Source organism: Cyprinodon tularosa, unplaced genomic scaffold (genome assembly GCF_016077235.1).
Source record: "Cyprinodon tularosa strain WSP-4 unplaced genomic scaffold, ASM1607723v1 ctg825, whole genome shotgun sequence".
Taxonomy (NCBI): Eukaryota; Metazoa; Chordata; class Actinopteri; order Cyprinodontiformes; family Cyprinodontidae; genus Cyprinodon; species Cyprinodon tularosa.
This window is the reverse complement of record NW_024039591.1, coordinates 174,104-190,704: the sequence shown is the minus strand read 5'-3', so window position 1 is coordinate 190,704 and position 16,601 is coordinate 174,104. Positions and strand designations below refer to the sequence as shown.

General features: G+C 38.9%; 1 protein-coding gene across 13 annotated transcripts in view; it reads left to right on the top strand.

Annotated features, from left to right (window-relative positions):
• The window catches only part of LOC119774693 (DNA (cytosine-5)-methyltransferase 3A-like), a 92,313-nt gene extending 84,329 nt beyond the window's left edge, over positions 1–7,984 (top strand). For 4 of the 13 annotated variants that reach the window (XM_038272341.1, XM_038272340.1, XM_038272351.1 and 1 more), the window contains 4 exons: positions 217–335; positions 4,595–4,663; positions 4,803–4,877; positions 7,471–7,984. In XM_038272341.1, the coding sequence (XP_038128269.1) occupies positions 217–335; positions 4,595–4,663; positions 4,803–4,877; positions 7,471–7,612 (405 nt within the window). In that variant the 3' untranslated portion in view covers positions 7,613–7,984. The remainder of the gene's footprint in view (positions 1–216; positions 336–4,594; positions 4,664–4,802; positions 4,878–7,470) is intronic. The other 9 variants (XM_038272349.1, XM_038272347.1, XM_038272352.1 and 6 more) reach the window with 5 other exon arrangements.
• Positions 7,985–16,601: the final 8,617 nt, after the last annotated feature.

Genomic DNA, 16,601 nt, shown 5'->3' with positions numbered 1-16,601 from the left:
GTATTTTCTCCAACCTGTAATATACATGATTTTGTCTCTCACTGTTTTATTACAAATTTCTCCCTCTGCCTTTGCTGTTTTTGTTTTTTATTCTTATGGTCTTTACCATTTTGACAATTTTCTCCTCTGTACCTGTAAGGAGTACAGTTGTAGGATTAAAAAAGAATGCATGTGTCTGTGTTTTTCTGTGTGTTTGCTTCTGGATGCAAATTCCAGTTTGAGAAGTTGCGTACGATAACGACCCGCTCCAACTCTGTGAAGCAGGGGAAAGACGAGCATTTCCCAGTCTTCATGGACAACAAGGAGGACATCCTCTGGTGTACAGAAATGGAAAGGTATGTTTGTTCTCTGCTTTTTTACAACCACCATCCTCACAGGCGTGTTTTTTTTTTTATTATCTTCGACTATCACTTGTAGTGCGCACTTAACAGCAAGATGGAGCGCCAGAAAAAAAACTATCCGGGGCGCAAAACAGAAAAAGAAAAAGGGAGAAGGATAAAGTTGTTGGTGGGATGAAAAAAAGGCTTTCAATGTGGTTGAAAGACAGTAGGTAAGTTCTGTCAGTGTATCAACAACAGGGCAGGAGGGTTGTGAATATTCAGGTCAGAGAAAGCTAGTCTGATACGGAGTCGCCCCATATTTGGCTGTTAAATGTTGCTTCCCCTATTGAAGCGATAAGGAACACGATTTGTTCCATATTTCTAGGAATATCTGATACATACGCCTGTAAAACACACATATCCACACACTAAGGGCCGGATTTATCAAGATCCAATTTTGCGTGCAGTAATTTGCGCTCGCAAACTGGAATTTTGCGCGAGGGGCTGAACCATGGTTTGTGGGTGATTTAACAAGAGCGATTGCGTAACTGGTGGCAGGTGCAAAACTGTTGGAGACGCCCTATTTAAATGATGGTTTTGCGCGTTTTGTGGTTTGCGGCAAAGTAGTTTGTAGTTTGTGCAAACTAGTGCATTAAGAAATTTTAATCTTACAGTGACACCCCCACCCCCTCCAAAAAAAAAAAATATATATATATGTATGTATATATATATATATATATATTAGTGCTGTCAAAATTATCGCGTTATTAACGCGTTAACGCGAGGCCATTTTAATGGCGATAATTTTTTTAACGTGAGATTAACGCTATGTGGTTTTATGGTACAATTTTCCAAGTACATCCTGCTGCAGCCTGCGGAAAGGCGGGGCTATTTTCCCCCAGTGTATGCATTTCTCATAGGCTTCGAGAGCGGAGCTCCTCAAGGAAAAAAGACGCTCATACACTGGGTGAAGCTAGTGCCTTTTCTTTAAGCCCCACCACCAACAAACAAGTTGAGTGTCTGGTAACTAGTAGCTACCTGAAATACGCTGAGAAAACAGATTACTGAGGTGAAATGGAATCTGCTACGGCACTCTTGCCATCTGTGTACGCCACAGGTCAGTATCGCGTGTGTGTGGGTGGGTGGGTGCTTGTGTGTGTGTTCTCATTTTTGTTAAGAGGCTGAAAAGTAACTTTCTAGAGCATAGACTACCTCCATCTAGTGATGTCGGTCTATTGATTTTGATGTATTGATTGAAAATTGTTCATTATTATCTTGGTTAATTAACATCTAATGTTAACTCTACTACATTTTATAGCAGTAGGGTAAAATGCTTGTCTTTGTTCAAAAGACTGTATTAACTGTAAAGACTGTCTTTTACATCAGCCTGTTTTCAGGGCCTTTTTTTTTGGCTACATATTTGTTATTTTTTGCTACATGCCTCCCCATCTTCTTGCCATATGTTTCTATGGCATAAATCAGCATCTGTGACCTGTTCTCATTAAAAAAAAAGAACATTGGCACAAACCTAGCCTGTATGTATTTTTTTGTATGTCATCGAGAGTATTTAAATGATTTTCAATCAGAAAAAAAATGTGTGATTAAAATGCGATTAATCGCGAGTTAACTTAGGCATTGATGCGATTAATCGCGATTAAAAAAATTTAATCGATTGACAGCACTAATATATATACACTATATTGCCAAAAGTATTTGCTCACCCATCCAAATTATTGGAATCAGGTGTTCCAATCACTTCCATGGCCACAGGTGTATAAATTCAAGCACCTAGGCATGCAGACTGTTTTTACAAACATTTGTGAAAGAATGGGTCGCTCTCAGGAGCTCAGTGAATTCCAGCGTGGAACTGTGATAGGATGCCACCTGTGCAACAAATCCAGTCGTGAAATTTCCTCGCTCCTAAATATTCCACAGTCAACTGTCAGCTGTATTATAAGAAAATGGAAGTGTTTGGGAACGACAGCAACTCAGCCACGAAGAGGTAGGCCACGTAAACTGACGGAGCGGGGTCAGCGGATGCTGACGCGCATAGTGCGAAGAGGTCGCCAACTTTCTGCAGAGTCAATCACTACAGACCTCCAAACTTCATGTGGCCTTCAGATTAGCTCAAGAACAGTGCGCAGAGAGCTTCATGGAATGGGTTTCCATGGTCGAGCAGCTGCATCCAAGCCATACATCACCAAGTGCAATGCAAAGCGTCGGATGCGGTGGTGTAAAGCACGCCGCCACTGGACTCTAGAGCAGTGGAGACGCGTTCTCTGGAGTGACGAATCGCGCTTCTCCATCTGGCAATCTGATGGACGGGTCTGGGTTTGGCGGTTGCCAGGAGAACGGTACTTGTCTGACTGCATTGTGCCAAGTGTAAAGTTTGGTGGAGGGGGGATTATGGTGTGAGGTTGTTTTTCAGGAGCTGGGCTTGGCCCCTTAGTTCCAGTGAAAGGAACTCTGAATGCTTCAGCATACCAAGACATTTTGGACAATTCCATGCTCCCAACTTTGTGGGAACAGTTTGGAGCTGGCCCCTTCCTCTTCCAACATGACTGTGCACCAGTGCACAAAGCAAGGTCCATAAAGACATGGATGACAGAGTCTGGTGTGGATGAACTTGACTGGCCTGCACAGAGTCCTGACCTCAACCCGATAGAACACCTTTGGGATGAATTAGAGCGGAGACTGAGAGCCAGGCCTTCTCGTCCAACATCAGTGTGCGACCTCACAAATGCGCTTCTGGAAGAATGGTCAAAAATTCCCATAAACACACTCCTAAACCTTGTGGACAGCCTTCCCAGAAGAGTTGAAGCTGTTCTAGCTGCAAAGGGTGGACCGACGTCATATTGAACCCTATGGATTAGGAACGGGATGTCACTTAAGCTCATATGTGAGTCAAGGCAGGTGAGCAAATACTTTTGGCAATATAGTGTATATAAACTTTGGCAACCTTTATTCCCTAAGGTGGTATGTGGCTGAATTTCTACTTCAGTAAAAAAAACAAAAAAACTGGTGTTTTGTATTGGCCTGTAGAAAAATGCACATACCAAATGGCTCACAATGGGACTGTGGATGAGATGACTGCACGTACGCATCCCCGCAGCATTGGCATGTTGCTCCACAGGCGCAGGGGAGAGGTCGGGGTTCTCCGGTAGGGCGTCAGGGCGACATGGCATTTAGAACGTTGGACAGCACTTCTGAAAAACGAGATCCCAGATGCAAAAAAGTGCAATGTTGCAAGGAGTTTTGTGATATCTGGTATTGCGTGACTCCTCTTTGTGGCTGGCTCCAAATCCATTCGGAGTTCCCCCAACAGCTCCAAAATGGCAATGCTGGATAAACGATATGTTTTGATGATCGTTTCCTCGTTCATTCCAAAAATATTCACACGGAGTGAAAAAATGCGTTCTCTGCGTGTCCTTGCTTCATTTCGATGTCTCCTTCTTGCGACAATAACCGCTGCCATGTGTGCGCAATTAGGCATACAGACCATTTGCACCTTCTTTTGAAACGTGTTAAATATAGTCAGATACCGTTAGCAAAATTGCTTTCAGGTGTAATAAATCACTTTGCGAGTGCTAAATTAATATATTTACATGTTCTCCTCCCACAAGACGCACTTTTGCGTGTAAACGCCCCATATTGCATATTCATTGCAGAAAAAGTACTAAATGGATAAGAGGCGCTATTTAGCACGTTTTAAAGACCAAATCCTTTTAGCACGCTGTTGATAGATCAGTTTGTACATTTTTTAGCGTGCGCAGTGACATAGCTCACGTTTTTATACACGCAAACCTTTGATAGATCCGGCCCTAAGTGTAAGAATGACCGAAATAAAACTTGTGAAATATTAACACAGGAAAGCTAAAATGTCGTGGCCAGTGCCCAGCTATGATCCAACGCTTAGCCCTCTAGGCTGCAATTTATTCACTCATACGTACATTTCTTATTGATTTTTTTTAATTAAAGATGAGTTGTACACGTTTATGTGTGTATCAGACACATTAATCCAGTGTCATTATAGACCTTAGACTCAGTGACCCATGTTACCAACCTTTTTGGCAGGCGGACACTTGAGTTTAAATGTTTTATTCAGTATCACTACAGTGGTGTTGTTATGTATCTGATAAACTCAGATCAGATGCAGTGTCCAGTCAGTAACTGTTATCCAACAAGAAGATCATTCAAATTTAAAGATTAATTTTTATTGTAGTTTGACTGCTTTATTTTTTAACCCTACTTAACATAAAATTAATTTAATTCAGCTGTGAGGATGGAGAGAAAGAAGAGAAGATGACAGAGGAAGAATCAGGACAGACAGGGGAAAGCAACAGGTTGGTCTAATATTAGGTGGAAGTGAGGGAACAGCTACTTAATCCCAATCGATAATGTTTAAACATTATTTTTAAAAACTGCATTAAGATCTGTAATTTTTACAACTAATTTATAATGCTTTTTGACCATATGACTTAGTGGAGAACGCCACAGACAAGGGGTGAAGGAGACAGACATGAGGTCGGTGATAGAAGAGACGAGTGAGGACATCAGGTAGGAATAAATACATTAGGGAGGCAGCCCCTGGGTGTAACAAAGGGCTCTGTTCACCCCCTTCTGCCTTGTCACCCACCAAAATAAAGTCATTTTAAAAACGACTGCTGTCTTTATTTGTAAAATCTTTGGAAAAACATGTATTGATACAATGTATTGAAATTTATGGTTGTGATAAAATTAAATATGAGAAAACTCACATTGCTAATTTTGCAAAGCAATAAAGGTTATATCTTATTTAAAGCAGCAGTGTTCAACACATGTTTTACCCTTTTACCCGAATTATTTGATGCTCTATAGATGGTTTTGCTTTTATGATAACTACCTTTATTTATCTGGAAATTTACTGAAATAATCAGTAGAGTTGCACAGGATTCGGTTTCTGCAATGATGTTACATGAAAATGCACATATTCACTCCACTAAGCTTTCAGGCTTAGAGGAACTGCTCTTACATGCATTTTGGTAATGTGCGTTAGCCCAACTGACACTGAACAGTGATGTTTAAACTAGAGAATCTCTCATCCATTTTTTTTCAGATCCAATCACTTGTTGAACGCAGGCCTGCAGCTATTGATTATTTACTCTTGTGATCAGTTTCCATATTTCATATATACATATATGATTTTTTTTTCTTCATTTGTATACATACAGAATATCCATCAGGTAAGGCTAAAACAAGCTCACTAGAGGAGTTCTTGATAGAGCATTTTTATAGACAAGAAAGATTTGTTTCATCTGATGTAGGGCTGCATCAACGAATCGATAAAAATCGACTTTTAAAAGCGTTGGCAACGAATTTCATCATTGATTAGTTGTGTCGCGCGATTAATGCGTCATCCGCCGCCGCCGTCATCACTGACACTTGACTGAAGCGGGGGAAGAAGAAAAAATACGGCAGAGCGAGCCAGCGCTGCAGGTGCAGTGTTGCCAATTTAGCGACTTTTCAGACCCCTCCAGCGACTATTTTTCAAAAAAGCGACTAGCGACAAATCTGGCGACTTTTTACGGTGTCACTGGCGGCTTTTGGAGACTCTTACGTGAAAGCATGTATCATTCCCCCCCTGCAGTCAGAGCAGCAGGATGTTTACCCTCAGCGTCCAGGCTGCAAATGAAGCGCTCATGCACCGAGATTGACGTCGCAAATTGATCACAATAATTAAAATAGCCTGCGCTTTGTACAGTGAAAAAAGTCGTAACATGCAACTTTTGTAAAAACATATTAACATGGCACGGAACCACCATGTTTGTTTCGTTTTAAAGTGGGGAAACGTAACGTTAGTTTCTCAGGTAGCTCATCTGATGCTTTCCTTACCGTGTTAGTAGGTTACAGACAGTGATAAGGTTGGCTACTTATTTTACTTTTAATTTCATTTGAATTAGCTTAAGCAGCGTTTAGATTTACTTTATAAATAAATTAACTTGCAAATTATGAGGGCAAGGCTTTTAAAGTTTAAATCTTCTGGCAAAAATAAAGTAAAGATCCTGCAATTTATGGAAGTAAAGCAGAATAAAATCCAGCAAGATCAGTAATATGTCAATTAATTATATGCCACATTTCCATGTAAATATCTGTCTTTGGAGGATGTGTTTTTTAGCACCCCTCGTTCTCTCATATTTATTCCAAATACAATTTATAATTTGAATCACAGGGCTATTTTTATCTCTATGGTTCAGTATTTTCTCAAGTAGCAACTTTAACTGCTATACTTTCCTGTCTTAAAAGGCAGAACTCTTCTAGTCTAAAAAAAACCTAATTTGTTGAAATGGGGGGGCCTGTTGTTTGAACCCCTTAGGGGCTTAAAAAAATAAATAATTTTTTTGCACTTTATGAAACAAAGTAGCCTATATTTTGTGGATGTACAGCTACATTTCTCATGTAAGTTTGCATAGTTTTAACACAAACATTTATTTTTCATATTGCACCAGTACAGTTAATGAGCAACCTGTACTTGTGTGCTTGTTTGTTCTGTCTAAAATGTTTATTTTGGAATAAAGAGGTTAATATAAAAAATATTTTTTGTCCGATTCATCGATTAATCGAAAAAATAATCGGCCGATTCATCGATTTTTAAAATAATCGTTAGTTGCAGCCCTAATCTGATGTAAAAAAAATGATTTCATCTGTAAAATTTAGTTTTAATGTTTGCTTTACGTGGGTTATTTATTCAGAAAATTATTATTATTCAGCAAATGCAATATTTTATTCTGTACACTTACTTCACATTTCGATTCAAAAATCCAAATGAAGTTAAGTATTTAACTAGCTAATTAATTAATTACAATTAATCCAATTAGTTGTTTCAGTCCTGAATCAAACTCTGCTGCAAGTTTAGTTAAATATGATGCACTAATTTAATCAATGCAAATTCAGAGTGTTTTCATTTGATTTGTGTTTGTCATCTCATTTTATGCAAAATAGTATTAAAAGGGGGGTTTGTAGCATTTAAATTAAGAAGTTTTTAACTTTTTGACCCAAATAATTTAAAAATCACTCAAAATATAATTTTTTTTGCCTGAGATTGTTCCAGCTAATCCTGTAAAATCTTGTACTACGGTATAAATATTAAAATTTCTTAAATGTCCTGTTTCAGGGTGTTTGGTTTTCCTGTCCATTACACTGATGTGTCCAACATGAGTCGTCTGGCGAGGCAAAGGCTGCTGGGTCGTTCCTGGAGTGTCCCCGTCATCAGGCACCTGTTCGCCCCGCTCAAGGAGTACTTTGCCTGCTATTAACTACAAACCCAAGTCTCTCTCTCTCTCAGACACACACACAAAGAGACACACATGCTGGTTACCACAAACAGAATACAGTCAGTATATAAAGGTTGGCTGATGCAGAATGACACAATACTGGGCAAACAGATATCGACACACACAAAAGCAACAGGTAATGTAGACCACTGGCTGACCTTAGTTCCCTGGTGCTACCGTGGTGATTTATAAACGCAAACACACACAGGGTTTCTGTACTGTAACTCATTAGTATACTTCCTGTCCAACCTTGAAACTGATGTCTTCTGGCTTTACTGTGCTGCAACAGCTAGTTACAACCTCCAGGGGGTGCAAGTGTAACAAAGATGCTCCTGCTTTTTGTTTTTGAATATGTCTCTGAATACATAAAAACACCAATGAATCCTTATGCCATAACACTGAAATCTATTAAAGTCTAGCAACATAAAGAACTACAAAAATTCAAAGGCAAACACACATAACAGTTAATGATCGTGGTGCTAGTGTGGTGGTGATGGAGTGCAAATGGTGCCACCTAAACACAACATTTCTACAGGTTTTGGTGCTCTTTGGGGCTAAACAGTCTCTGTTTTTTTTTAGTTGTTTTAGTCTCTGCAGTCTTTGTTTACTGGTGATAAACTAAACCTTTTTGTTTAGCAAAATAAGCAAACAAAAAAGAACAAGAAGACTGAAGACATTTGGGACCATATTTAGTTACCTTACTTTTTATAAATGTAGGAAGGCAAAGCTAATATAGCTCAGGTGTTTAAATAAGGACTGTTTCACACCTTGTTTAAGTTGTAAATGGTCAGATTTCTTTGAGGCAGAGCTATCAATAAGCATTCAAAAATTAATTTGTGCTGCCCATAATGCCAACGGGTAAAAAAATAGTATCCACAACCTAAACTCCTCTTAAAACACAAAATGTTAGATTAATTCCCCGCAAACACCACACGTCATTTAGATGTTGGTTTTTAGGCTAAATCTGGTCTGTCAGTCATTGTATTGATTTGGTCCGGAAATAGTTTTTTAAAAATGGGCTGTGTTGGTCTGATTTTGTCCCACTTTAGTCCAATAATAGACCAAAATGTAGACATCATTTCGACAATATGATAATAACGACAATCAGAACCTCAAACATTATGCAACTTTTAAAAAGTCTAGACCTGGGCACATGCATCCATCAAAAGTGAATAAATAAAACAAGAAAAATATATCCATATCCCCATTTTATTTCTAAAAAAAGACTTAACTTTTTCTAGACCTAAATGATATTAAAAAAAATTTTAATGATCCCAGCCAACTGTAATAGAATATATCAAGCGATGCAATTAAGGTCCTTTATCATAGCTGCATATCTGAGGCTAAGTGAAAAGTTTTTGCAAAATAGTAACAGAGACAGCTGCTAATAAACAAAATAATTCATGAAAGAATATTTTAATAAGACATTGCTAAGAAAAACCCTAAGTTGTTTACTGTGCGTTTGCATGTTATGTATTTCTAGAAGATTGACTCTATCTATCTATCTATCTATCTATCTATAGATAGATAGACATATATATATACATTAGGGCTGGAACGGTTCACAAAATCCACGGTTCGGTTCGGTTCACGGTTTCGTGGTCACTGTTTTCGGTTCGGTTCAGTATATGTTTATTGTTACACCGAAAAATAAAAAAATAAATAAAAATCATTTAAAAAAATTTATGAAATTAATGAAAAAATAAAAAATATTAATGAATTGTCATTATTTTTAATGATCCGTGGAAAACCCTGGATCATTTCCGCATGTTTTGCTGCTTTGAATTTAATCATCTCGCGTATGCCCTCTACGATCTCCAAGGAACTCAGAGCAGAGCGGACGGGAGCCACAGTGGAGGCTGTATGCTTTGCTTTGTGCAGGCGGTCTGGAGCGCAGCGGGGCGGAGCGGAGCGCTGACGGAGTATGTGGGATTTCGGGTTTAGCCTGACTTGTTGGTCCTGTTGCTGTTAGCATAAACAAAACGTGTTGCACAATGCTTGCACACTGTGTTTATCCACAACTTTCTTTTCACAGTCATCGTAGGTCACTCTAAATGCAAAGTGGTCCCATACAGCAGACCTATAAAGTGCTGCTGGCGCGTCTTCCAACTCCTGTTCTTTCCCACTCGCCATACCCACACAATTCTCCACAACAACTGATTTTTTCTGCTACACCCGGCTACGCTGCTTCACTTCTTCTTCTTGTTTACTACTGGTGGTTGGCTTTGGTCGCAGTACCGCCACCTTCTGCTCTGGAGTTTAAACGCTTCACCTATGAGAAAAAGGAGCAGCGCATGAACCGAACGCAACACATGCGAACCGAGACAGTCGAACCGAACTGTTCGGACGGTTTTCATAAACCGTCCCATCCCTAATATATATATATGTATATATATATATACATTAGGGGTGGAACGGTTCACAAAATCCACGGTTCGGTTCACGGTTTCGTGGTCACGGTTTTCGGTTCGGTATATGTTTATTGTTACACCGAAAAATAAAACATTTTTATAAAAATTATAAAATTAATGAAAAAATTAAAATTCATGAAATTAATGAAAAAAATTTTTTTTATGAATTGTCATTATTTTTAATGATCCGCGGAAAACCCTGGATCATTTCTGCATGTTTTGCTGCTTTGAATTTAATCATCTCGCGCATGCCCTCTACGATCTCCAAGGAGCGGAGCGGACGGGAGCCACAGCGGAGGCTTTACCCGCTCCGCCCCGCTGACGTACATCGTGCGGAGCACTTGTGTTTCATGTAAATCAATGAGAGCTGTTCCACATCCCCCGCTGCACGTACGTCTTCTCCGTCCGTCACCGACAAAATACGGAGCCGAGCTATTTTTTGCTCCGCTCCGCTCCGGCCAGATCAAGTCCCGCAATTCCATATATATATATATATATATATATTTTTTTTTTATATACCTCAGTGTTTCTGCTGAGGTAACCAGCCTACAGCATAAATTTACAGGTTGTATACCGATACTATACCGAGATATGTAAGTGGACAGTTTTTTACTTGATCGTATTTACCCAGGATGAGTCTTGAACTGAATTAACCGACTGATGTAATTGGGAGAGAATACCGCAATTTTTTTATTTTTCAAAATAAAACATTACTCAGACTCTGCTCGTCGATAAATTATATATCTATATATATATATAGATATATAATTTTGTTTTTTTTTTCTGTGTGGCCCGGTACCAAATGACCCACGGACCAGTAACGGTCCGAGGCCCGGTGGTTGGGGACCGCTAACTTAGACAGCAAAACTCAGGAGGATTACCCAGATATGCATGACTCAAGCGAAATACCACTTTGTGCATGACTTTGATGAAAGGATATTATTATAACGTGGTTTAAAAGCTCAAAAAGGTAGATTTTAAATGATATAGACCCATAAACTACATAATGTTGCAATACAGCCTATCCCTTACACTAGCTCTGCCTCAACGAAAAGTTTAAAGACTTGGTAGGATACAGTATCTTTCTTGCAGCAGCATTTACAGTACCCTGGTGTTATGGTGCAGCTTCTCTTGTGCCTCAACTCCGGTATTGCTTCATTTTCTTTTACCTTTGTGTTTTCCAGGAGTTGTGCTCGTAGAGATCCACTTTGTGCTTTAGTTACTGCATAGTAGCAGCAACATCCACTGAAATCAGAGTCAGACCTTTACTCCAGACACTATGCTGTTTTTTTACTTCCTGTGACTGAAACAGATAACCCTGTATAAATAACGCACACCTTCTTTTAAAACAAAGAAACACCGTTTATTGGCTGGTCATTATGCCTTTTAATCCAATGCTGCAATAATATAAATCACTCAGTTTTATAGAACTGAGATAAGTGGTTTTTGGACATACAGGCCCTATGAGAGACTTCCACCTAGTGATGGGTAGGTTATTTACACAGGGCTGTCTTCTTAGAAAACCTTTCAGTCTGGTGCTTGTGGTCCTCAGGCGGCGCTTTTTTCCCCAGGAAGCCTTTCAGTCCGCTCAACCTTTCTCAGATACCAGCTAACAATTGAATCCATGCAGTCTATGCGGACACACACACGCTTTACATGCCCAGCCTCGCACGTCAACAGTAAACCAGCAGGTTCAACGTTTTTTTTCCACCATGTTTACTCTCCATCTATACAACCAACCTTCAGGTGCTTTTTAAACTCTGCTCTTTTTTACAGTACTCTCTCTGCAGGTCAAAAAAAATCACACAGTCATCTGCTGGTTACACAATGCCCACCATTTCAGCTTCGTTTTAACAAAACACAAACATACACACGCATACTGTGCTCTTTGCCGGTTGCCTGTTTTACCATCAGGCTTCCCAACGGCGCTGGAGGGTGACATGGTCTCCCCACATCGCTCGGTGCTCCCAACCCCAGTCCTTCTCCTTTCTTCCCCCATCACCACCTTCCCCAGGTGCTGCATGTCAGTCAGTCAATGTAATCTCTGATTCCATGTTAGATTAGGGAGTATTGATAATAATAACAATATGATCATAATAATTACAATAATAATCTGTTATTGTGTGTGTGTACTGTTCCAGGTTGGTGATCAGTTCAGTTCAGTCTTGGCCTACAGATAGGGGAGAGAGAGGCTATAGAAAGCATATTTTACAGTTAGTATAGTGACTTGTGCTATCGTACCATGAATGCCAGGAGAAACAGATGGAAAGATGAGCTGTTCAAAAGTCTCAGACCAGAAATGAGTTGAAACAAGCCAAGTTAAACCTCATCTGAGATCAAACCTGTCAACTTTTAGGAGTTTTTTTCTCCAACCAAAAGTCTGAAAAATAATCACAAGATAAATTCCAGGAGCTTAAATGTTGTTTACAGGGTTGCAACATAATATACAAGGAGTCTTTATCTATGTATATTTTCAATGTATATATATATATACTGATGACTGGATAATCTAAGGATAATTTTAAAAATCTGGTATAGATAAGGAACTTTATCTTTTGAATAACGTTTGTGGGAGTTTTTACAAAAAACAAGTTCCACACACGGTGACTTTAATCAAAGACTGCTTCGTTCTGGCTTGTAAAAAAAATGTTTTAACACATTTCTGTCTGAGAGTGCAGCAGGATTAAAGTGATGAGGAAAGAAGTCGCCGTTTCTAAACGACGGGCGACAAGGTGATGATGTTTCTGTTCGCCTATCGACAGCTTTTAGGCTGAGTGATGCGCTGTTTTTAACACTGATACACTTTGCAGACAAACATACATCAGAAACACTGTTATAGACAGGGCGACGGATGCTCAGACACACAACAGCTACAAATACAATGCTGCAGCGCATGCAGACACTCATCTCATTGACTAAATGAATGATGAGCTTCTATGAAAAGTGAGGACCCGTTGGTGTTTCAAAAGGTGCTAAAATTTTATCGGAAAAACAAGAAAAATATATTGTTAGTATAAATCAAGTTTGTCTTTAAAATGACTGTATTTAAGTTTGTAGTAGTTAGGAAAAGGCACTATTATTTTACTCTTGTATGAATATGAACTAATTAAATTGCATTTTAACTTTGTACTTGAACTATGTAAGAAATGATAAGTGAATAAAAAACAACTGTTTCTTGTGATTGTGTGTAATCTACCTGTGTTAATTTAAGAGGTTAACTTTTGAATTTTATCTGTCATTGTATCTTGCAGCCTCCACTTAAGAGTTTATACATTTAGTTGAAACTTATTAGACTCCTAATGAGCAGTTTTATAAACATTACTAGATATATTTTTGGTTAAGGTTAGGTTAAACTTTCAAAAGTTACAATCTTGGTATTGGTAGCCATATTTGTTCTCCCATAATTTTAGTGCATTTTATTGTTAAACATATTCATATTTATTTCACTGTGTTATGATACAGTTAACTGCCCTAAAGGAAGCTGCAGTAATTTTAAAGAAAGTCAAAAAAAAATTTTCAGGCTCTTTCATCCCCTCTTTTTTAGGTTTTTGATATTGTATTCGAAAAAATTGAATATGCAGATGAAACCACATGTATTAATTGTACATGCTTGCCTATTTAAAATATCAATATCCCTGTATAAATACTGATATTGAATTAGACAAACCTTGCCTGTTAAAGGTTCGTTGTGCCCATACTGCACCCTGAAAAAAAAAAGGTAAAACTGATGGAGTTAAACAGTTGTTGGATGCATCTTACTTCATTACAAATGCTTCATTTACATAGATGTAAAATTCTTATGGATGCTAAAAAGATATTTTATTTGAAAATAAAATCCTAGTCTGTTGTTTTGTTTTTCATGGAGATGATGCTGCTGCTTTTAAACACTTTTATGATTTAGTACCAGGGGGTCAAATTTCGGTATTTTTGTAAAAAACAAAATGTTGCCTTCAATGGCGTGTAGGTTTTTTTTTATTGTTTTTTTAGTAGAATTATTAAATATTATTTAAACAAATATACTTAATTTTCATTATTTCAATAAAAAACATTTTTGCCTTATTCCGTTTTCTAATATCGTTGAAATAACATTTAAAGCTACAGTGTGTAATAATTACAGGCATATAAAGTCAGAAATTTAATATATTATACATAACTATGTTATTTATCATCACCTATGAGCTCAGCCTTTTAACCATAATATTTGCGCTGCCTCAGAATTCGTTATTTATAATTACATAGGAGCGGGTCTCGCAGCCATGGAGGCTGACATCTTTGCGCTACGGCAAGCGCAGAGGCAACAAACTAGCGATTGCGAGATCTCCCATGACGCTCAAAAATAACTACGGCAAGTTGAGAGAGATGAACTGAGACGGTACTGAACAGTAGATGGCAGTATTATGCCTGAGAAGTGTTTAGTCTGCCTGAAACCAAAGAAGAAGAAGAAGCAGGTATACTGCGCATCAGTAACAAGAAAGGCGGCAGGCGTGAGTGACTTTGCAAACTGTTTGGCACTGTGTGGCCAAACATCAGACGAATGGAGGATCATGCCTACTCTGTATCACAACGAAAAGCGGCGGACACCGAACCCCCGTCATCTAAGAAGCGGAAACACGACGAGAATAAACGCAAGCGTGACAAGAAACGACAAAAAACACGGATCAACATTGGCACGGCATTTACACGATGGAAGTCACTGATGGAGGAAAAAGGTTTTCAAAGTGACGCTCAAGTTGCCGGTTTTCTCTTGGACAGGTAATTAATCCTACACACACAATTGTCTAATATCACTGCAGTTTTTGGAGTACAGGATGCTCAGACCTGTCTAAAACAATAACATGCTGCGGCGTGATGATGCTGTTCCTCTCCAGTATACTTATTCAGCAACGTCCCTGACGTTTCATAGGTAATGATTCAGTAATTTTCTGTAAAATAATTTTCTGGATATATACCTCGGTTACTTCTCTCCGGCTCCTTTGGAGATCTTCAAGCGTTTCCTCCTCTGCTCTCACCCCACTGGCTCCCCTCTCTCGCCTGGCCCTAGCTGCACGGCCTCCCTGCCCTCGCCCTCGTCCTCTCCCTCTTCCTCGCGTTGTAACCCCCGTGCCACCAAAATGACTTGGACTCTGTAAACGGGGAATATATATTCTTCCAGCGAACACAATCTCGCTGTTAAACTAATGACTACAATTAGTAGTCTGTTTATATCACCATGCAAAGCAGCTCACCAAAACGTCACAACGATGTAGAAAAAATAACGGGTATATTTATTATCTTAAGTCTACATGAAATCTATACCCTACTCAGACTAATGAAATACTATCTGTAAAATTATCTATGTAAACAAACCTCATCACTTGAGAGGGTAGGTGATGCGGACGTCGTGGAAGAAATTTTGTCCCGTAACGCTCGCCGTACTGTCGGGGGGGAGAAGCGGTGGGGGGGAGATGTTCATGTTGCTGCGGTCTGCAGTCTGACCGCTAGATGTCGCTGAAAATTACACACTGTAGCTTTAAACCCATCACATCTCCCGAATAATGGGATAGATTGTCCCCTCCCCCCCCTGAGTAAACATCTGACCTCTGATTGGTCGGTTTTTTTCTGTTGGTTGGGTTCAAACGGTTTCTGATTGGCTGCTCCTTGACCGTCAGCCGAGAAGCATCTGCGGCTCGCGCTCTGCCAGCTGTCCGCGCGTACTCTGCTTGTGCTCGGACCGACGGACAGGAGCTCCGGTGGAGGAGTACCGTGTGAATCCACACAGGAAAAAAAAGGTAAGAAAATACTCAATAATTAGAAAAACAACGAAGACGTAGTGGTGTATTTAATGAGGATAAACACCTGCTGAATAAAACGGGCTAATTCTGTGTGTTTAGCCCAATTTACGACGTTATATTGTACATTCAAACGCTGTTAAACATTAATAACGGTTGGGATTCTCTTAATATTCCATCTGGTGCTCAGTGTTATATACCTGCCAGCCATTCATAAAGCATATTTTCAATAAATTTAGATAGACATAATTACAGTACGCCCTTTATTTGCTAATAAAGGGGAGGATATTTGTTAAATGTAATCAAAACACGGCAAAAATGTAGGTTTTGCATTGTGTCAAAAAAAACTAATGCGCTCGCTGGTGAAGAAATATGATTCGGATGTGATTGTGTCTGCATTTTGGCCCGTTAGTGCATTAAAGGCTAGTACATGTTATGTAAGTCTGTTTTTTAGTTGTAGGTTCTCCCCTAGCTAGAAACATTGAGGTATGGTGAAGATGATGCTTCAGTCTCTAATCACATTTAGCTGGTTTAAATATATATTTTTTGTATATTAGGATGCACAGCTCGAACAGGTTATTTATTTATTTTTTTTTATTGCTTGGTTGGATGATCTTTTAGTAAAGCTAATTAAAATGAATTTATTATATAGGATATAATTAAATAATGTGGTTTATTCTGTGTTGTATGCATATGCATTTTATTTCAGCCTCTAGTTTTATACACACTTTGCAAATATATGAAATTGTGTGGACTGTTTGGTAAATGGTGTTATGATGCAATGACTGAATG